Source organism: Gossypium raimondii, chromosome 10, assembly GCF_025698545.1.
Source record: "Gossypium raimondii isolate GPD5lz chromosome 10, ASM2569854v1, whole genome shotgun sequence".
NCBI lineage: Eukaryota > Viridiplantae > Streptophyta > Magnoliopsida > Malvales > Malvaceae > Gossypium > Gossypium raimondii.
The window spans coordinates 52,980,392-53,003,833 of record NC_068574.1 but is presented as its reverse complement, the minus strand read 5'-3'; the positions used below and the strand labels follow the sequence as shown (position 1 = coordinate 53,003,833).

Sequence of the window (23,442 nt, the reverse complement as noted above, 5' to 3'; positions counted from 1 at the left end):
AGGGCAAAATTTTTTGAAGTTAAAAAAATATTTAGGAGTTAGTACCGATTTTCCCCAATTTCTAGGGTTAGCCAAAAAAAATTAACATTGCTTCGACCCAAGCATCGAGCGAAAGTTTTCGCCATCAATAGAAAAGAAGCTTATTCACTGAGACACAAACATTGAAGAACAAAGCAGAGCAGAGGCCCCTCCTTTTCTCCATTTTCTTACAAAAATGCAACTGTAAGTTTCTTGCCCGAAATGGACATTTAATTTTATAACCCATTTCTCTTGATCAAAGATAACTCAATTTTTAATTTCCCTCTTACATCTCAATTTTATAGTCCTTTTGGTTTCCCTCCCGCATTTTCAGTTCATTTCTCTGTCATTTTGTTAGTCTGCTCAGTTGCACTTCATTGATGCTTCCATCAGTTCTTTTGTAGAATTGAATTACTAGTTTTTTGTTTTTAAAGAATGATTTGGATGGGAATTGCATTGAGTGAGCTTGTAATTGATAACCATGCATTTAAACAGTTACATTGACTGAATGGAGGAGGGTTTAACCCTGGTTCAGTAGAAAGAAAAAATGCTGAATTGCATGTTGTATGAGATGAAAACATGGATGTGGGAGGGGGAAAAGGGGATAATGTCCGGGGAGTAAATATTGAGTCTAGTAAGGGTGGTGGTAGTAGTGGGAATTTAATAGAAAATTTAACTGGAATAGATGTGGTTGTTAATCCGAATGATGATGGAGGTGCCGGAGGTAAGCCATGTGTGGGGATGGAATTTGAGTCGGAGGATGCAGGCAGGACATTTTACGATGGATATGCTAGGCGGTTAGGGTTTAGTACCCATGTTGGTCAGTTTACTCGTACTAAGCTCGATGGGCCAATTGTAACATGGGATTTCGCATGTTCAAGGGAGGTTTTAAAGAGGAAAAATGTTGAAAGTTGTAATGCAATGTTTAGGATCGAGAGAAAGGATGGAAAGAAGTGGGTTGCTACAAAGTTTGTGGAGGATCATAATCATTCGATGGTTAATCCTAGTAAGGTTCATTACCTTAGACCTCGTAGGCATTTTGCTGGAGTCACTAAAAATGTTCCCGAAACATCTGATGCCGCTACTGACGTTTGGGCTTTGGTGGATGGAAATCATGTTTCTTGTGAAGCCACTAGGGTTGGGAATACCTCCTGTGTCGACCCTAATCACCTTGTAAGGAATATGGGGTCTGTAGGCTATGTTGGACTTCCTAGCCAAAGGAGAACACTGGGGAAAGATGCTCAAAATCTGCTGAACTATTTCAAGAAGTTGCAGGCTGAAAACCCGGGCTTTTATTATGCAATACAGCTTGATGATGATAATCGAATGACTAATGTTTTCTGGGCCGATGCAAGATCAAGGGCAGCTTACAATCACTTTGGAGATGCAGTTATTTTTGACACAATGTATCGACCAAATCAGTATCAGATTCCGTTTGCTCCTTTCACAGGCATAAATCATCATGGCCAGATGGTGTTGTTTGGTTGTGCATTACTTCTGGATGAATCTGAGTCTTCCTTTACTTGGCTATTCAGGACATGGTTATCTGCAATGAACAATCGATGTCCCGTTTCCATCACCACAGACCAAGACAGAGCAATACAAGCAGCAGTTTCTCAGGTCTTTCCTGAAACTCGCCACTGCATTTGCAAGTGGCACATCTTGAGGGAAGGACAAGAAAGGTTGGCACATATCTACCTAGCCCATCCTTCTTTATATGGTGAGATCTATGGCTGCATAAACTTTTCAGAGACGATTGAGGATTTTGAATCATCGTGGACCACTCTCCTTGATAAGTACAACCTCCAGAAAAATGAGTGGCTTCTGGCAGTATATAACGCTCGTAAACAGTGGGCTCCAGTTTATTTTCGTGGTACTTTCTTTGCTATTCTTTCTTCTAACCAAGGGGTTAGCTCCTTTTTTGATGGGTACATAAATCAGCAGACAACTATTCCACTTTTTTTAAAACAGTATGAAAGGGCTTTGGAATGTTCTCTAGAGAAGGAAATAGAAGCAGATTGTGACACAATCTGCACCACACCGGAACTAAAAACACCATCACCTATGGAACAGCAGGCAGCAAACCTCTACACGAAGAAAGTTTTCTCAAAGTTTCAGGAGGAACTAGTTGAAACTTTTGTGTATACAGCAAACAAGATTGAGGGAGATGGCATTGTCAGTAAATACAGGGTTGCAAAATATGAACATGATGATAAGGCATACTTTGTCATGCTGAATGTTTCTGAGATGAAAGCAAGTTGTACATGTCAGATGTTTGAATATTCTGGTATTCTATGTAGACATATATTGACAGTGTTCACAGTGACAAATGTTCTTACCCTTCCATCCCATTACATTTTAAGGCGGTGGACCAAGAGTGCCAAATCTTGGGTTGGATTGGATGAGAAAAATGCTGATCCTCAAGGTGTTGAGACTCTAACTGCCCGTTTCAATATCCTATGTCAGGAAGCCTTCAAATTGGCAGAAGAAGGTTCTGTTGTCCCTGAGACATATAGCGCAGCAATCAATGCTCTTAGAGATGCTGTAAAAAAGGTTGCATTTATAAAGAAGGATGTAGCTAAAGTCACCCCACCTAGATCTTATATTAATGGAAATAGTCATGAAGATGGTAGCAAAAAAACCACTTCTCCGGTCTCAGAAATGGTCCCATCTTTATGGCCATGGCAAGATGTAGTATCACCTCGCTTTAATCTTATTGATAGTGGAGCTCCACTTACTGACTTGAATCAACCTAGCATGGCCCCTGTATCTATTGATCGTGAAACTGATCACCTTGATAGCACGGTATGTTTGGAAGAAGTTTATATCTATTTTATTAATATACATCATATATGTATGTCACCAACTCTTACACACGTCTTGGATTTTTGTTGTATTCAGCATTAACCAACGTTTTTGTTAGTGAAAATACGTGAGAGTTCTATTTCTGTTGGATGCAGGTGGTTCTCTCTTGTTTTAAGTCCATGACTTGGGTTATAGAAAATAAAAAAGAAGTAGAAGCTTGTAAAGTAGCTGTTATAAACTTGAAGGTATGTTGGCATATACTCTCATTTCCTATCTTGTTCTTATTTGTTTCTTTTAAGTTTCTCTTTATATATTCAAGATGAAAGTTATCTAATATTAGATGCTCTGGCAACTGGTAGAATTAAAAGCTAACTTATCATAGTTAGTCTAATGCACAGAAATCCTTCTATACTCTTTGTGGTGCTTCCGAAATGACTATTCACTTTCTCAGATTTTCAGTCATGTTCCAAATTGTCAAAGCAAGCATCGTGTAATCATACTTGAGTTGACTGTTTTCAATTGGTATAATCTTCTTTCACCTCTGTTGCAGCTGCATGACTATAGCAAGAACCCTTTGGGAGAGGCTGAAGTGCAATTTAGTCTCACAAAGGTAACTCTGGAGCCTATGTTGCGATCAATGGCTTACATCAGTCAACAGCTCTCAACACCAGTCAATAGGGTTGCTGCCATAAATTTGAAGGTTTGAAATGTTGAACTTATATCCATTTATATCCTAGTTTTTTTTTTTTTCTTTTTAAATTTCTAAGGAGTTGGTTTTTGGTGATGATTTTCTATTATATGAATTACCTTAGTGTTAGGATAATGATATTAGATGCTATTACGTCACAAATATTTTCAGCTAAGCTGACTAGTTAACATATCTTATTTAATGAGTTTATCATGATATTCAATATTTCGTCAAGTTATAGAGAGCATGGTATGCTGAATATCTGAACAGGGAAAGACAAACACCCTTTTAGCATACTAATTAGTGAACTGTCCTTTGACATTTTAATCTATAATTCCAACTTTTATTTTATAGAGTCCTTAAAAATTGTTCCTCTTTTTCAATTTTCAACCAAAGGTAATTGCAATTTAAGGTATTATTTAAGGGAAATTTGATGATTGGATTTTGCTTTTTCCCGAGAACCAAATTCCCAACTTTTGGGCATTACTTCTTTAGGTGAACAGTAACAATGAAAATAAACCTAATAAACACTAAGCATGTAATGGTCTTTGGTGTAAAATAAGTTTAAGTTGACTTAATACTCGAACTAGTTTTGTTTTGTTTTATTTTTTTTTCCCAGACAATGGATATTTCCTGCTTCCTTAAGGCTTTGCTTGGTACTAAGGATGAAAAAGAGTGAGGATGAAATTTTTGTCAATCAAATGGTTATCATTCATAACTACTTTCCTACTTTGTCACTTAACCAATAAGATTTGAACTTTTAATGTATTAATTTTATATTAAAGATCATACCATTAAGCTAAATACGTTTTTTATTAATTACAAACAACATTTAATATTTATCTAACAGTAAAAATAAATATTAAAAAGGGTTTTGATCAAACCGGCCAGCCTAACCATTTGAATTAATTGGAAGAATTGAAAGTCTGACTTGTTTAACTTTTGGTCCAGTTTTTCAAACCTTGGTTAGCAATACTTTTATGATTTTGCCCATGTTCATTGAAAGTAACTTCAAATGATAAACATCATGTGATTAGCATTACATTGAACCATAGTTGCATTGATGTGATAAATTTAGGAGTAAGATTTACGCTGCTGCTTCTTGCTTTTAAGTTCTTATCTTTTGTTTTAGTTAAAGTCTAAATAGGCCAACTAGCTATTAGTGTAGTGACAAATGACTTGCATTGCTTGAGTTCTTGTTAATGTCCCAGGTTCAAACTTGGACAATCCCTTCCCCTATCCCTGATGAAAGAAAAATCGAATTTTTGGACTTATTGCTTGTTTATTTGAATTTCTCAGCTCCAAGATACAAAGACAACTTCTGGGGAGAAAGAAGTAAAGTTCCAAGTGTCAAAAGATACTTTGGGTTCGATGTTGAGATCAATGGCCTATATTCGTGAACAACTTTGACAACTGTAAGCATTTTATTTCCACAGTTCTCTTTTATCATTTAAGGAACCGTAATTCAATAAAATACCAACATGTAAAGTGGCAACTTCCTACTCACAAGCTGGCAAACAGATTAATTTCTTAATGGTGAATCAATGTTAAAAGATTCCTTAGTAGATGACTTGAAACTAGACCTTTTCTCTTTGTCGAAGATCATTTTTGGTTCAGCCTAGCCCGAAAATGCAAAGTTCACTATTCACTTGATATTAAAAAATAAAAATATTTATATTTATATATCTATACTTCTTACTATGGATAATGCCATTGGTTGAGATGGTGTCACTCATGAATTAGGTTCCAACTTAGTTGTGAATTTACCAAAACCCATTTATTTTACTAAGAGACGATTATTATTTGGAGATATTTATGTGTGTTTATATTTTAATAAATCTAGAAAATTATATACATTTAACGAGGTTTGAACCCAAGACCCTTAAAATTTTACTATCTCAACTTTACCATTTCAACCAAATTCATATTTAGTTTTATATCAATATTTAATAAATTTATTACGTAAATGTTTTCACCCACATAGTAGGTGTGTTATAATATAATTTTTTGTTATTGAGTCAAGTTGGGAAAAGTTGACAAATTCAAAGATTTAAAAAAATTTCGAGGCAAATAAAGTTAAGTTCGAGAGGAGAATTTAATTAAGCTTAAAGAAAGTAAAATGAATAGGACATTAGTTGATATTAATTAAGCTTAAATAAAATTATATTTGATAATTTGAGACCATAGAATTATTTGAAGAATATAATTTAAATATGTTAATATTTTATTTAAATAGCTTTTGAGTTGTTTTATTTTTATTTTTAATTAATAGTAAAAAAATTCAATTCAAGTTCAAACTTGAGCTCAAGCATAAACAATAGAATTATGAATGTCTATGAATAAATCAATGTTTTATATTGTGTTGAGCTTCAATGTTTTAAAACCTGAGTTTATTTCCATTCAATTATATCCCTAAAATATAATATGCAAATAAAAAAGAAAAAGTAATGGATACATAAAATATGATATAATTTGAGTAATAAAAAACTACAATTATGTGAATATATTAAAGTTTATTATACATAAATTATTAATCATATCAAAATTTATATAAATATACTATACATTACAATAATAAAATAATACATGTATTTGTATCCGACACCCACATTCAAGTCAAATTACATAGTGTTTGGTAGGACAAAATGTTCATTGGGTTATGGATTTGTAAATCAACTATTCAAGAGAAGATTACTGTCACATTCAAAGTTCAAGCAGATATTTATTCAAAAAAAAAAAAAAGGTTCAAGCAGATATAACTTTGAAATCATGTTAACTTAGTTAAAAGCTATCCCTGATGAAGATGGTTAATAGATATCCATTGAGAATGATTAATTTGATATGATTTGATTCCATGTTTCCTACTTGATAACCATGAAAAAAAGGGGGTCCTAATTGACAGTGATCATTCAAACATCATCTAAGAACATGATGAATTTTCATTGCATGGTGCAGTATTGCTTATCAAACTTCCCAAATCCTTCATGGAACTCGATATGAATCCAATTCAAGATAAACTGATTGACCAGAAGTTGATCAACAAGCATCGACCATCACAGGGTTAAAACATTGGACCATCATCATAGATATCTTTCATGATTGCTCCCACTGCTAGATGCAGATTCACCGAAAAGGGTGGAAGCACTCGATTTGCTCGAAATTGGAGGCGATGGTGGAAGCCTTTCATTAAACAGACTAAGGCTATTTGCAGATGTAGTTTCTATGGTGAAGACTGAATCATCTTCAAAGGGAGATTGTGACACTGAATCATATGAGTCCTGGCTTACAGTATCTGATTGTGCAGGTGAGAAATCTTCGATGCCACAGAAGTTGTCGCAATCCGTTATGTAGTTTAAAGCAAAAACAACCTGCAATAATTATTGCTTAATAGTAGTAATCTGTTTAATGTGGTTTTAGCTATTCTGATCTATGTTCAAAGAGGATAATAAAGTTTAATCTGTTAGTGCTACTTAGTTGTGACCTATGTTGCTCTGACTCTTCATTTGCTTGAGGGTACTACTTTTTAACTGCTATAGTGTCTAGTTTGTCACTAACATACAGGGTGTCATATCATGATTGATAACTAAGTTTATCAGCAACATGGATGCTAAATATGGTCCATGAATGGAATCCATGCAAAGGAGAAGTTTGGGTTTAGGGGGATATCAATATCTGAGGTGCTATGAGTATGTAAATCATAATCGACGTTGCTCAGTTATTGTAGCATTGAATCTTGATTTGGAACATTTCTTCAAAACTTACCTTATCCATTGATAATCTCTTCTGAGGATCCTTGGTGAGACACTTCTCGGCTACTCGAACCATCCAAAAGAGTTGATGAACATCATGCTTATCGAGGATCCTTTGGTCAATTAAATCCGGGTAGTTCCTGTCTTTCAGTAGTGGTCTTGCCTGCAAGAAGATAGAAAACTTCAATAATGGAAGATCTTTCTGACCTTTCTATGTGTTACTCATTTTCTTGGTGTTACACTTCAGCTGCTGGAGTTATTTAAGGCACTGCACAACTTAGCTATGTGATAGGTGGCCATAGTTTTCATTATCCGGATCCAGGTTAGTTTCAGATACGAGTATATATCTTTCATATAGTTAATAATTTATTCAGATATCAAGAGTTTTACCCATCCAACAAGGCTTTTCCCTCCAAGTCTTTTGTCTGTGGTCTTCATTCCAGTGATTAGCTGCAACAGCACAACTCCAAAAGAATAAACATCTGTCTTGGTTGACACTTTGCCACATTCAGCGTATTCTGGTGCCAAGTATCCTAAAGTTCCGACAACTCTTGTCATTGTCTCCGATGACTTATCTGAGTCTTCATGTTGAGTTCTTGCCAAGCCAAAATCTCCTAGCTGATATAGTGAACCGGGTATGAACTTTGGTGAGTTGAGGTAAAAGAATGAATGTACTTGCAGAAAACGTACATATATATATGTATAAATGTAGTTTGATCATTACCAATGGTTCGAATTCGTGGGTTACAAGGATGTTGTTCGGTCTCATGTCTCGATGGATGATGTTGTTGTCATGCAAATATTTCAAGCCCTTAGCAGTTCCCAGTGCTATCTTCACCCTCTTTTGCCAACTAAGAGGTCTTCTTGAGTGCTCTGCAATCAATTTAGCAAGAAACGAAATACATACATGCATACATCGATTAGATATTTCATTGCACAAAAACAGAGTAAAAAACCAAAGGGTTGTCTTGAATGAATCCTTACTTGATAAATGAAGGTCAAGTGAACGATTGCAGACATATTCATAGACAAGTAGCCTGTGGTTTCCTTCAGAGCAAGAACCAACCAGCATGACCAAGTTCTCATGTCTCGCTGTCCGAAGCACGTGAACTTCAGACTTGAATTCTTTCTCACCTTGGAGACTTGCATTGTACTTGTGCTGCTTTACTGCAATCTTCATTCCATTGATCTCTCCCCTATAGACGGATCCAAATCCGCCTTCCGATAGGAAGTTTTTAGCATTGAACCCTTCAGTAGCAGCTTGGAGCTCTGCGTAAGTGAAGTCTCTCATCCATCCGATCTTCGGCCTTCGATTTTTGCATATCAAGCAAAGGGAGTTTTTGAATACTTGATCCCCCGGATTTCCCCCCATCCAATCATCGTTGTGATTATGTTGCTTTGGATTTTCATCTGGACTCTGCAAGTCTTTCTGGTCTCCACTTTCGTTGATGGATAGCGGGGAATGTTCTCCCCCTGTTTCTGGTCCTGTAGTTGTACCATATGCTTCATCATGTACATACATGGATGAGGATGAGGACTTTGGTTCATTATAACTCAAAAACGGTGCTCTGTTACCAGAAATACTCGAAGCTGAAGATGAACGCGAGATGGATTTCCTATTACTATGCGATTGATGCTCTCCAATGCTTTCACCTTCACGATCTGCAACAACAAATGACATGATTTCTTGACACGAAACATAGTATGTTTTACATTGCATTCCAAATAACTTACTTTGAGGAGAATGCAGTCTTTGGGGGCCAATCGCGGGAATCATTTCGGCATACGGTATGTGACATTGCGGCAGTTTGAAATTATCCTTTACATTTGGTCCTCTTAATTCTTCAGCATTGCAATCTTTCTTCAACCTTACTATATTACATGACAGGTTCTCTACAAAGTACCTCTGGTCATTCTTCATATGCCTATCTCAAAGATAACACATATTTACGATGTACAATGTTAAAATCAGGGATAAAAACTGGTAGGATATTTGCATTTTTGTAATATTCAAATCGGATCTGCACAATTACTTAAAATCTGAGTCTGTTTATTATTAATATTAAATCTAAGTATTATTTTTAAATCCAAATCCGCCAAAATCTTAATATAATAAGAAAAAAGTTAAATAATTTTTTGATAAGTATTATTATCCAGATTTGAGTATAAAATAAATGAAAATTTTGAAAAGTATAATAAAATTGTTTATCTAAATTATCCACAAAAGTAAGCGAATTCAGATAATGAAAATACGAGGATTACTATCCACATCAACTTTGAATCTACTTTAAATAGTAATTATAGTATCCAAATATTATAACAATATGCAAGAAAGCATATCAAATATCCACAAATACGTGAATCCGTACTATCCATTGCTCATTTTCTGAGTTCATTAGCAGCAATCAAACACATACCTGTCGAGTACCAACCATGTAGCACCAAAACTTTTCACAGCTCTTGCAGCAACATCCTTTAATGGATAACCTGCTAAAATCTTTACCTGGAATTCTATCTGGGAGAAAGAAACTCAAGATAATGTCAGTAATTTGATCATAAACAAGCCATGTATACTACATTAAACATTTTAACAAACAAGAATTAGCAGCTTATTTGAATCATACTATTCATATATGGCATAATTGTGATTCAGTTTTGCAGTTCAGTTCAAGGAAGGCCACCATGTTCCTTTAGATGTCAATGGATGGAGTGCCTGCTTATTTTCTATCAGTACTTATTGTTCATTACTAGATGAAATACGGTTAGGGCTATGGATGTAAATTACTCAAGTTCAACTTGAAGAAAAGATTCAAATTTGGTTGGGTCATTGTAGAGTCAAGCTCAAGTAACCTGAGCGAGCTGAATTCGAGTATCCTAATAGCCTAAGTAAAACTTTTAATTTTTAACTAGTTGTTTTAACTTGAGAACAAATATTTGAGCTTGAAGTCTAGTATTAGAATCAAGCTGCTTTTTTACTTTATAAACGAGCTTAATCGAGCAAGTTCGAGCATTTCGATTTTTATTTTGAATCGAACTCAAACTTTGAAAACAAAACTCAAACAAACTTCAAGGTTTGAATTTCGAATTGAGCTCCATTTGAGAATACACCATAAGGCATGGTGTCTCACAGTCATAACTCATAACTTTAATGACCTAGTTGCTTTGACTAGAATCATGAGTAAACTTCAGAAAATAAGTTCACATACACACACAAACACATATACAATCTATTGTCTCTAACAAAAAATCCTTTCATGGATAATTTTGTATTATTTTATAAAAAAAAATACCCCAATCCAAAAATAGAGAAGTTATGGATGTTGAGATTCAAATCTTCGACTAAAGAAGTTAACGCCAGGAATCAATTGTACTAAACCATGATCAAAGTTCATGATTTATGTAACTTATATCATTTTTTCATTTTTAAAAAAAACTCTCTCATGATATCATTGTAAAGAGCTAGAAAGCTACTATACCTGCTCCTTTTTGTACTGTTCGGATATTTTCACAAGCGCAGCATCCTTATTGTACTGTTCTAACTTTTTCCCCATTTCTTCTACCGTGATCCTTCTGTTTGTTCCAAAAATTGAACTTGTATCCACCTTGGATTTAAACCCCACTGAAAAAATAACCCAAAAATAAATTATGGAGATAGAGAAAACTTAAAGGCAGCTAGCAATGCATTGAATGTCATTTGTCCAGAGTATTTCTTTGTCGGAAGAGTTGCAAATGTTAGGATTCGAGATTTATCGGATGCCATCTCTTATTGTAAAAAATGAACCAATCAAATTAAATCCCGGATTCGTTTTCTAGTCCTTTTCAAGAAATAAAAAAAAATGAATGAATTGCTAGTGTGTTTTCTAGCTCCATTTAGATCACCAACTAGAATTATTATATTTTAGATGCTATCTTAAGCGAGGCATGAATTATTATTGAGTAATTTCTATCTCCCAAGAAAGATAATGTAATAAGACTATTATCTATTGCATGGAATTCAAAAGGTGATTACATGAATCAACTGGATTAAACTCTAAATTGTTGGTAAGTTAGAAACACGAAAGTCTAACAACTAACATACTAAGATTATTATCTATAAGATGCCATCTTTTAAAGATGGTTAAATGAACCAATCTAAATTAAACCCTGGGTTCCTTTTTCTTGTCCTTTTTTCAAGAGAAAAAAGAAGCATGAATTCTTATTGAGTTTTTCTAACTCCCATGAAAGACAACATATGAAGACTACCATGGGATACTACCTTTTCGAGAGTGGTTACAAGAACCAATAGGATTAAACGAGTTCACTTCGTTTGTCCTAAGAAAAAAAAAATGGAAGCATGAATTCTTACTGAGTTTTCCAGCTCCCATGAAAGAAAACGTACTAGGATTAATAACCTGGTGAAGAATTCCAAGGACCAAAAGCTTGTCTCCAGGCTTAAGTGATAAGCCAAAGAGGGGCCATTTGATAATGCTTGGATTTAGCTCCTTCGACCCATCCAGGATCACCACCACTCTCTCAGCTTCTTTTGTCATGTTTTCTTTTTGTTTTGAAACCTTTTGCACAAGCTATTTTTGCAAATAATAAATTCAAGCACAAAATTTATTCAGAAATATTCACAAACACATGGTATGCATGAATCAAATCCAATGTTCTTTTTTTTTCTCTGCAACAAAAACAAAGCTTTGATCATATAATGCTGGTTCAAATCTTATTTAAAGTAACAGAAACTGTGAGGAAAAATAGAAACAAGTGTCCAAAATTTGAGTTGCATCAATTTGAAGAAGATGGTTTTAAAGAAGAGTTGAGGTGATGAATCCAAGCGTATATTCTCGAAGGATATCCAAGCTATTGATGGCCCTGTGAGTTTCTTCCTGTTGTATTGACAATATATTATAGCCTTCGTAGTTTTTCCTGCTTATTATTTTATTAATTCTTTGATAATAACTATGGGTTTTTTTTCAATTTATAAATTACTAAATTTCAAGAGATTCAAATGTTCATAGATTAAATCAAAGCTTTCTTGTACTCTCCACGATCAAATTACTTTGTTTTTTTTTTAATAAAACTTTGAGATGAGAATTTTCCTTTTATAAATGTTCAAAATCAAATTTTAACTTAAAACTTATTAAGAAAACTAAATCAAAATTTTATTATTTTTTGATGACTCGAAGTTTTCTTTTATAAAATAATATTAAAATATTAATTATAAAATGAGGTAAAAAATTAATTATAAAAAGAATTTTATCAGCGCTGCTAATGTGCCAAATTACATTAAAATTACTGTTCAATTTTTAAAATTATTTTGTATCCTACCCTAATTTTGTAATTAATTATTTTTTAATATATAAAAAAACATATGTGGATGGGACATATACGCAAATGGACAATGATGGGAATCGGAGGTGGTGAGAAATAAAGACTTAAGACTTTGTCTGTCCCCAGCTGTACATGGACATGAACATGTTTGAAATTCCAACATATGTGAAGCTGGTTCTGAAACTGTGTGTAGAAAATCCAATTATTTTAATATTTCGGCTTCAATTTTTTACGGATTGACCAAGACTTTTTTTAAAAAACAGAAAGGTAGGTACCCTTTGTTTTGTATGACCCAACATTATTCGCTTCATCTAAGCATTTGCCTCTTTAAGGAGAAAGTATCGCGTACATTATTGTAATGAGATTTGGATTGTATTTTATTTAAAAAATAAGTAAATTAATTATTGTATATTAGATTAATGAGTAAATTAGTTCTTTTATTAAAAAATTTTTCATTTTTACTGTTAAAAATTTGTAGTTGTATGTCAGCATGAGGTACATGTGATACATTACGTGTCACTATCTGGTTATTCCATCAATCACGTCGATTTTTTACTGTACAAATGAATAAATTTTTTAACAAAAATGATCAATTTGTACACAGATAGAGACTAATTTGTCCATCTTTTAGTAGAGGGAGTAATATGTAATCTTACTCCTACTACAAGGGCCTTCACGATACTTTTACCAATTATTAGATCCTATTTGTCACCGGATATTATCCATCTATTATTTAAACTCTTTAATAAGCTGATATTACGATTCGGTTGGATGCTAACTTGATCAAGAAAATTACAAAAATATCCTTTCATAATTAAAAAAAACTATATTATTATGAGGTTACCTTTGCCCTTTTATGTTTTTAACAAAACTAATAAAAAATACAAATAAAGATGCTTGAACTTATGTCATAAATATAGATAAAACCTCAACTTTACCACTACAACCAAAACTTCAATTTATTTAATTATTTTTGTACATTTTAATATTATTGCACAAATATGGCGCACACATTGTTAGCATCTATACATATAATCTAATATTTATATTTAAGTACTTTCTTGAGCTAATGTCACTCTTAACCAATCACTAATTCAGTTATGAAATAATAAAATATCATTCTTTTAAATTACAATTAATACTATTAATTAAAATAAAACAATTAAAAATACAAATTCATTATCACTTCACTTATAATTATTATTCAGTATATTTTAAAAGAAAATATTTTTAATATAAAAAATTTTTCTTTCACCCATCATGGGTGTGACAAAATTTAATATTATTTAAAGAAAAATTATTTGGTGCACTGTTAGTGAACTTAAAAACTCCACAAGGAGTGGTGAAATGCTACCATGTGTCCTGAGAGAATATTAAAAAAATAAATTAAAACAAACACATGTCATGTACTAAACTCTGCTTGTGGAGTTAAAAAACTCCACTGAGCAATGGATAGAATACTAACCCTTATTTAAGTGTGTGATTGAATTGGCGTCACAAGTCAATCGAACACCAATTCGATCAAAAAAATTACAAAAATAGCCTTGCAAATTTTAAATAAGTTATATTATTACGAGTGTATTTTTGTATTTTCCTTATTTTAAAGAAAAATCAATAAAAATGTAAATGCTAAAAATTGAACCCATGCCACCAACATCTAGAAAATCTTTTTTTTTTACCACTTCAATCAAAGCTTTATTTTGATATTTTTCTACATTTCAAATTTATTATACAAATTGTTTGACTCACATTGTTTATATATTTATTTATATTATTATGTAAACCTCTGATTGAGTTGGTGTTGAACGCTAGTTTGGTTAAGAAAATTACTGAAATAATCTTAAATATTTTTCATGATCAAGTGTAATGATTAGTGCATCAGGAAATAACAATCTCTTCATCGTAAATAAATTCATTGAAGTTAGGCCAATGCAAAACCTTCGTTACATATTTTTCCTTCACTTTCTGATCAAACAACAATTAAAATCTCTAATATCGCATCATATAGTTTTATATTCATCAATTCCACACAATGCATACACATTAGGCATCACATACCCTTGAATAGACCATTAAGCTCCAATATCTCGATAACACCCTATACTCAACTCGGTTGACCAATCTAGGTACCAAATGTCACATCAACCCGAATGACTTAACAACATTTCAAACCTAACAAAATTTACACTCTTAAACAGTATCAAAATTCAAAGTTTGACTTCTATTATAGCTTGTATCATACAAGTACTTCCAACATAACCCCCAAGGCGTGGCCTCTAAGGGTGCCCTTCTATATACATGAAACAATTTCCCTGCCTATCTCTAACACTGGTGGGATCTGGCTTGGTCTCTCTTTTGGATATAAAGTCTTTATCTATCCTACACCCACGCAATAAATTTTATAAGTTCAAAAGTACTTAGTGAGATATATAAAATAAATTCATGTATGGCAGCATAAATATTAAGAAACCGAAATTTCTGACTCATAATTTAACTCCCTGTTTTTCATAGGAAGATTTACGAAATTAGTTGACAAGGCCCATGCCACTTTCTCTCTTTGAGTTGACTATAGGCAGACATGATCCCTAGTCTGGCCATACCATACTCTATCTAGAGATACCTTCTCTTGGGTCTTACCTCTGGTTGTCGTTGTTTTAGACTTTCATTATACCCATTTTTTTTACATGCCACAACCCTAATACTCAGACTCGATACCTTTGTCTAGCGGCATCTATTGGGGTGTACCCAAGTAATCACCATAACCTTGGATCCTTACCTGAATAAGATATCTTAAATCCCTTTTATTCAATGTACTCCAATGGGTCGATAATTCCCAACACAACGTTTTATTTTCTTGTGTTATTTGATAGTTTCCACTCTTAGTAGCTCTAAAAAGTCCTTTCCATGTTACAGGGTCCTGATAGACTCATGTTTCCCACTACTTTCTGGCAGACTTTATTAATCATGTAGCCTTCAGCTTGCATTTCCTCTTTTGAACCCTCCTATTGGTCCGCTAATTTTTCATTCATCTATTTGTCGATTACCAAATTAGGATTTTATCCTTGCAATTTCCTCTACATCTATTTAACCAATATGAAATCCACGACTTCTCTGGCGAACTCTTATTGAAGAAAGTCATTTTTAGTATCTCGTTTAAGGAATCACTTCATCCTTTCACACATGACAGAAGTTAGAACGCTTCATAGGCTCCATTCATCATTGCCCTTGACGAATCCCCTAGTTGTCTCGATATCCTGGGTCTCCAGACATGCCAAGTCCATTTTGTCTAATGCCTGGTCCCTCAAGTCACATCGTGACTCCTCCTTTTTACCTTGGTGAGTTTTCTGATTACTGATCTGTGGACTTTACATACTGTCATAGTAGAGCTATGGTCTTACACAAGTAATCTCATGTTTAAGGTCCTAGCGGGTTACCCCATTTTTTCTGTCCCAACAGACCACCCTATGTTTAATGTCTCGATGGACTACCCGTGTTTACTGCCCTGGCTGACTCCATTAGTTGCCATAGCCAAGCTTTGGTCTTACACATGTAACCCCATATTTAATGTCATGGCGGACTCTATTGGTTGTCATAGTTGAGCTATGTTTTTACACCTAAAACCTCCTTTGAGGTGTCGCCTCGAAAGACCTTACCGCATTTGCGGTGTCACCTCATAGAGCCTGCTGACTATCGCCGCGTTGTTCCTCTATGGAACCTAATAACCGTCATTAAGGTGTTACTCCAAAGGACCAGTCGATAATCATCGTCACTGTCATTCTAACAAGCTAGATATTTATTCCATGATGTCGTCCAAACTCCCTTGATTTCCCATTCATTCAGCTCATTCCTTCATTACTCCTCACTTTTAACATTGATGCTTGAACACTACAATGTCCACTCCGCAAGGCCCGGAGCTTCACACATCACGCGTTGCACCCAACAATCCCGGATGGCGATAAATGAAAACTCTAATTCCCAACCATTCGCCCAATCCTAACTTCATCTAACCCGTCACTACTTTTCCCAGCGCCCCGCATAATATATATATATATATATATTTATATTACAAGCATTCACCTGATTACTTATATTTACCATTAACATGTGGTTCACCACCCATTAATACTTCAATTTGTAAGTAAATAAACATTCAATATACATACAATCAAGCATACTCAGTCACCATGTTCATACACTACTATGGGTTTAGACAGCACAAAACAACATAAACACATATCATCCATTAGTTCAATCTCTTTAGTCACCCAAAGATGGAGCATAGAAACTCACCTTGCTTCCTTAACCCCTGTCAGCCTAGCTTGTCCAAACGTTAAAGCCTCTTTCATCATGGTAGTTAAGCATGACAATCATTTATCGATTAAATCGAAGTTATTCAACCTTAAAACCAGAATCCAATTTACTAAAACTTATCATGAGCCCTTACTTTTTCCTTCCTCGAATTCTCGAGTACCGAAGGATAATAAAGCTTACTTGATACTCGATTTCTTTACTTCTAACCTCCAATTCTCATGACTACAGCTCAATACAAAGCTCTCACCAATTCTCTTCTTCTCTGAAGAAATTGAAGAAGACAAAGCAAATAAAAGAAAGAAATTTACAGACTAAATTAAAGAGGATTTTTTCCCTCCCAATACGTCTTCTTTCACCTATATATATAACTCCTATACATGGTCTCCCACACCCTCCTAACCAATTGTCGAAAATCATTATATATCCCACTATGGAATCAACCGGTTCCATCCTAACCAAACTAAGATTAGAACTCAACTATTTGCTCGCCGGTTTACAAATTTTCCCAAAATTCCTAATAGAGTCCGCCAACTTATCATACATGCAATTAAGTCCCAAATTTCCTTCTTAATTGGGTTTTTAAAGGTATTTGAGTGTGACAATCTCATCCGATAAGTTTTACGCTCACCAATTTCACACAATGCATGCACATAGGCCATCACAATTTCGAAATTTTATTGAACCTACCTCCATATAAAATCAACTAATTGTGCTTAACAATATTCAAATTCATTATAAATCTTCTTATTCTTCTTCTTCTTTTATCTCAGATGATGATTAATCCAATGAAACAAATGAGCTTGAAATCCTCATTAACCCTCACTTTGTATTTTTTTTTCATTCTCTGTCAAGGAAAAATCAAGAGAAGAAATAATCATCATCATGAAACATTCAACTTAATTCCACTATTTACACTCTCAATGTTCAATGAGAGAATATCATGGTATCGCTTGAAAAATTTATTCACATACAAATTAATTTTAACCCATTTTTAAACATTGTACATACATACTTTAATATTTAACAAAAATAGTAATAACATAAACGTGTATGTTTCATGCAATGAAGGTGATATTGAAGACTAGTTATACTTAAAATCACTAATTAGGTCGGTGTCACGAGTCAACCTGACACCTATTTAATTAAAAAGTGACTAAAAGATAATTTTTTTACAAAGTAAGTTATATTATCATGAAGGTGTTTTTTTTTTTTTTTGTCTTTTTTATCTTTACATAACAACAATATAAAAAGCCAGCACATAGTAAGATTTGAATTTTGAACTTAGGACACCATGGTTTTTAAACTTTCAATCAGGGGCGAAGCTAGAATATTGTTTGGGGGGGAAAATGAATAATAAAATTTTGAGGGTCAATGTACAACTTCACAATTATATGAATTTGTAATTGCATAAATTTAAAGGGATTAAAAAGATAATTTTACCTCGTTGGGTGCCAAGGCCATTGCATGCTCCCTGTCTCCGCCTCTGCTTTAAATTATACTATTTCAACTGAAAATATTTGATTTTTATAATAAAAAATTAATATATTTTTACTTGATTTTTCACCTACATTGAGGGTGCGTCTTAATCTAGTAATATATAACATTATTAAGTCTTTACTTGAGTTAATGTTACGAGTTAATCAAGTACCAACTCAATTCATAAAAATACTTAAAAATCATTGTTTTTGATGAATAGAAATCATTCTTTTAAAAATTAACAAATGTTACTACAAAATGTTTACTTTTAAGTTTTTTATAAAAAAATCTAAAATAAATCTAAAAAGCACATCAACTTAAAGACAATAAAACTTTTTAACTTTACCAATTTAATTAAAATTTTTTTATAAATATAATTTTTACATAATTTTGTATCCAGAATGTTGGTAATCTAGTAACAATGTTTTTTTTGGCTTCGAAAAATAGATGTTGAAACTTTTATTTATTGATGATTAATAGAATTGAATCTTTATTATAAAGGTCCTTAAATTAGGAGTTAGACTATATTTTGTCCCTTTCATTTAAAAAATAAATAAATTAATCCATATATATATGTTAGATTAAAGAGCAAGGTCCTTTCATTAAAAAATTTATTCATTTGTATTGTTAAAAATTAACATGGTTGATAGAATAACCAAACAATGACGCTTGGCGTACCAGGTGTATCTCATACTGATGTACAATGATTGGACAATAGAAATGGATGAAATTTTTAATAGAAGGATCTACTTACTCTTTGATTTAACGTACATTGACTAATTTACTTATTTTTAGTAGAAGAACCAAAATACAATTTAACTCCTAATACAAGGACCTCTATGATATTTTTACCATTTATAAATTTATCAACGTAACAAACTAAATTTCAAAACACAATAGACAAAGAATGTTGATAGGGGTATCATTTTTAATTAATTGGTTGATGATGTCTATGAAATATTATTTATTCATTTATGTTTGAGATTCCTAAATTTGTTTTGATTTTGCTAAAGCTTTCGAAGAATCATAAAATTCATCTCTCAACTATCCAATCCTACATGGTAGCATTCGCTTTCTTGAAATATAAAAAGGTATTTAGTTAGAATTAAAAATACAATATTTGGAAAATAAAATATGTAAAAATAAAAATTAATAAGTAATTATTTTCATTAATTCACTAAAAAGTTATTAAATTGGAAAAAATATTTTTTTACTTTATATGAATTTATCTTAATTTAAAATATTTTTACGAACATTAATCGAGTATATGATGGATTAATTTGTATGAATTAATTATCTTACAAGCAATGATGAATTATTGTCGAGCTTAGGATTATTAATTGAAATTAAGTCATTTGTTTTGTATTAAAGTCCATAATTTTAGCTATTTGTCAAGATTAGATCTGTCTAAGGGTCAAGTAGCCCGTTTGAAAAAATATATTATTATTTAAATTTAACTATAAAAATATATAAAATATCAATTAAAAATATATTTTAGATATTTTATTAAGTTTTGAATAATAAAATAAACTTTGTGAGTAAATTAAATTGATCTGAAAATATTTTTATTAAAACTGAACCTGAACCTACCTTAACCTTGACTTTGATCCGAATCATAAATAACTCAACATGCTCATCATATAGTTAATTATACTTGCATAGCGAGGATAATGTCATTTGGTGGAATCATCCAATGACTGCTTTCATATCGAGGTTCTAGAACTCTGGTTTGAGCTTATATAAATATAGTATTTTATTTTTCATGTTTGTTATTATAAGAAAATTGTATCAAACATGATTTTTATTTATAAAATGTATTCTTTAATTTTCAAAAATAAAAAAATAAATATATTTTTCAAAAGCCAAATAGAGCATACTTTCTAGTGTTCATTTCATTTTGTGCTTTGGAAGCAACTATATGATATATTTTACTAATTTGAGTAAAACGTAACAATTTAATAAATAGAAAATAAAAATAACAACATATTCTAATAAAGTTACTGATAAATAACCAACCTATTAATAATTTTATAAAATATATTATAAGTATGACCATGAATGAGTGTTTGAGATGGTTAAGATAAAAAAATTTATTATATTATATATTCTAAAAATAGTTTATGTATTTTATAAAGTTATAACAAAATAATATATTATTTAAATCCTAAAACTTCTAAAATTATGGCTAAAATGTTTATTATGCAAATAATTTACATATTATAAAAGTGTTATAATATATTTATTTATAAAATGTTATGGTTAAGAAGTATGGATATAACTCATTTATGTGTGTTATATCCTATAAAAATAATATATTTATTCATAAAAATGCTATAGTTTTTTTATCATAACTTATTTATAAAAATAATTTTCTAAAGTTATATCAAAAAATATATTATTTATAAGAAGTGTTATGAAAGTTATTGTACATTTTATAGAACCTTTATATATAATAAATTTTATATTATTTTGACTTAGTTTACGTATTATATAAAGGGATATAACTTAGCATAAGTTGTTCTTCAAATCAAATTTAGATAAGTTTTTATAATTAAAACTACAGATTATCTGGACTGCAAACCTGAATATTATAAGGTTGATGCTAATTATGTAAATACACAATGTTTTCTTACACCATATCGTGGGGTATGATACTATTTGAGAGAATAGTGACAAACACTAGCACCACGGAACTCTTTTGTTTGAGAGATTTAAGGCTTCAAAACATACTTGAGAAGACACTTGTTGTTCCAAAAAAATATTCATCATATTAATAAAATCATCTTAGTATAACATAAAAAAGAAAAAGTTGGATCGTACTAGCATGTTGCATATTTCATAACTTCAATCATAAGTGGAATTGAGATAACCTATATTTCGAAAACTACATGGAAGAAGGAGATATTGTAACACCCCTTACCTGTATTCGACACTAAAATAGGGTACGAGGCATTACCGGAGTTTACTAATTAATTTTCAGACATTTCATTTTTATCTAGTATTCATATTTATAACCAATCAAAATCAATACATTATTGAGCTAACGTTAACCAATTCAACTTATACATGCCATTATAACCAGAATCAAATCATCCAAAATTACCGATAGAACCAATGGATACTTGTGATATATCTCCAACAAGCTTCCAACTCAATTTAGCTTAGATAATCATTAAATGTATCAAATAATTATACATATTACCAATAATAATTTAATTCCAATAATAATACACACATATATAATATTTTCATTACCAAATAGCATTCACTTCAATTAAAATTATTACGAATATAGCTCATTCGAGCTTACTGGACTAAATTGCGAAATACCAAAATTCAATGATATTTTGGAAGTTTTCTATTTTTCTCAAAATTTCACCCAATCTTGATCTAAATTAATATTTCATTCCATTTACTAATTTAAATAATAAAACAATTCATTTCATGCAATTTGGTCACTTTTTGACATTTTTACAAATTTACCTTAAAGTTTTACTTTTATTCGATTTAGTCCTGAGTCTAAAACGTGCAAGTTATCCATGCTAACTGAATATTCATATATATATATATATATATATATATATTTCTCCTCCTCCTCTCCATTCCAGATCCTTAATTTATAATACATGCTTATAAGTAACATTATCTATGATTTCACAATTTACTTGTAAATTTATTCAAAGCTGTCCATTTGAGTCATAGTCACTAAATTATTTTTATCTTGAGCTACAGAACTCAAAATTAGGATCTGCTAATTTTACCTGAAACTAGACTCACATACCTTCTTACCATAAAATTTTCATAATTTTTAGTTTATCCAATAAGTACATTTTATTCTTTAAAGTCACCTTTGTTCTGCTGTCTGACAATTCCGACCCTTCTTCGCTAAAAATTAATTATCTCTTTTTTCAGAATTCGGATGATGTCCCCATTTGTTTCTATTGAAAATAGACTCATTAAGGATTTTAAACATATAAATTGTAAGCCATAACTATTTTTGTACAATTTTTAATTATTTTTCCAAGTCAGAATAGGGGAACCCTAATTCATTCTGACCTTGTCTCACAAAATTTATTATATCTCATAATTTACAATTCCATTACTTACACCATTTCTTTTATGAGAAACTAGACTCAATAAGATTCAATTCCATATTTTATTCATACTATAATTCGATTTTCATAATTTATGGTGATTTTTCAAAGTGAGCCCACTGTTACTGTCCAAAACCATTTTAGTGCAAGATGTTTATTACCATGTTTATAACACCCTTATTTTCTTTCTCTACACTATTTCTCATCACTTTCTCTTATTTTCTCTTCACTAACATATCAAGAACATAGGACCATATATACAAAACTTTACATTAACATCATTTCCATGCTTTTCACTAACATCAAACTTAAAAATATATTAAAATCTTGATGTACTTACCTTGTCATATTGATTTCAATCTTTAACTTGATTTTCTCTCTCCTCCAGCTTTTATTTCTTGAATCTAACTAGATATTCTAGCTCCCCATAGTCTCCTTGTTATCTTTCTCTCTTGATGGATATGGAAATTCTTTTGATTTCTAGATAAAAATGATGAATTTTTTGATGGAAGGACTAAATTGTAAAGAAAGTAAAACTTTCTTTCTTCTCTTCTCTTCTAACGTGAATTGCATGGAAAAGATGGTGGGTTTTCTCCTTCTCATCTTTCTTTCCACATATATATATATACTAAATATTAAAATAATAAAATAATAACATATCATTTAAAAATCAAATCAAAATATTAATAAACTAATATTTATTTATTTATTTAATCTAAAATATCTCCAACATCATCATTATCTTCTAGATTTCTCTCTCTTCTAATTGACCATTTTGCCCTTCATGATCTTTTAAAATTCCATCTTGAGTCATCACTTAATTTGGTAAAATTGTGATTTAGTCCCTCAAACTTATTCACCTTTTTCAATTTGGTCCTAATCCATCCATTTTTCTTAGTTTCTAGATCATTCCACCCTTAAAATATTTACACCATTGGTCCTTCAACTCTTCATATTTACACTTTAACCCCTTAATTTTTGAGTATTT

At 31.7% G+C, this 23,442-nt stretch overlaps 2 protein-coding genes across 8 annotated transcripts; one reads left to right on the top strand and one right to left on the bottom strand.

Moving 5' to 3' along the window:
• Nucleotides 1-27: 27 nt before the first annotated feature.
• Nucleotides 28-6,980, top strand: LOC105776592 (protein FAR1-RELATED SEQUENCE 3). Its single transcript, XM_012599325.2, has 6 exons — nt 28-222; nt 514-2,823; nt 2,979-3,068; nt 3,374-3,523; nt 4,811-4,926; nt 6,467-6,980. The coding sequence occupies exons 2-5, from the start codon at nt 598-600 to the stop codon at nt 4,919-4,921; spliced, it is 2,577 nt and encodes an 858-aa protein (XP_012454779.1). The 5' UTR covers nt 28-222; nt 514-597; the 3' UTR covers nt 4,922-4,926; nt 6,467-6,980.
• On the bottom strand, nt 6,289-12,321 carry LOC105776593 (proline-rich receptor-like protein kinase PERK3). 7 transcript variants are annotated; one of them, XM_052622824.1, is made up of 9 exons: nt 11,606-12,320; nt 10,737-10,879; nt 9,678-9,775; nt 8,995-9,185; nt 8,836-8,922; nt 7,985-8,745; nt 7,651-7,878; nt 7,274-7,423; nt 6,289-6,879 (listed from the first exon to the last, which is right to left on the bottom strand). In XM_052622824.1, the coding sequence occupies exons 1-9, from the start codon at nt 11,787-11,789 to the stop codon at nt 6,592-6,594; spliced, it is 2,130 nt and encodes a 709-aa protein (XP_052478784.1). In that variant the 5' UTR covers nt 11,790-12,320; the 3' UTR covers nt 6,289-6,591. The 7 variants fall into 7 exon arrangements, with proteins under 7 accessions (XP_052478784.1, XP_052478783.1, XP_012454785.1 ...); XM_052622823.1 differs by having other exon boundaries at nt 8,836-9,185; nt 11,606-12,321; XM_012599331.2 differs by having other exon boundaries at nt 7,985-8,133; nt 8,245-9,185.
• Between the last annotated feature and the right edge of the window lie 11,121 nt (nt 12,322-23,442).

What these genes read in the sequence shown, in the direction of transcription:
- LOC105776593 (XM_012599328.2), bottom strand. Translation starts at nt 11,789, where the DNA reads ATGACAAAAGAAGCTGAGAGAGTGGTGGTGATCCTGGATGGGTCGAAG. An exon ending in ACATGGTTGGTACTCGACAG is followed by an intron (nt 9,186 to 9,677) that starts GTATGTGTTTGA and finishes TCTTTGAGATAG; the next exon opens with GCATATGAAGAATGACCAGA. An exon ending in AGAGATTATCAATGGATAAG is followed by an intron (nt 6,880 to 7,273) that starts GTAAGTTTTGAA and finishes TAATTATTGCAG; the next exon opens with GTTGTTTTTGCTTTAAACTA.
- LOC105776592 (XM_012599325.2), top strand. Translation starts at nt 598, where the DNA reads ATGGATGTGGGAGGGGGAAAAGGGGATAATGTCCGGGGAGTAAATATT. An exon ending in CTGATCACCTTGATAGCACG is followed by an intron (nt 2,824 to 2,978) that starts GTATGTTTGGAA and finishes TGTTGGATGCAG; the next exon opens with GTGGTTCTCTCTTGTTTTAA. An exon ending in TTGCTGCCATAAATTTGAAG is followed by an intron (nt 3,524 to 4,810) that starts GTTTGAAATGTT and finishes TGAATTTCTCAG; the next exon opens with CTCCAAGATACAAAGACAAC.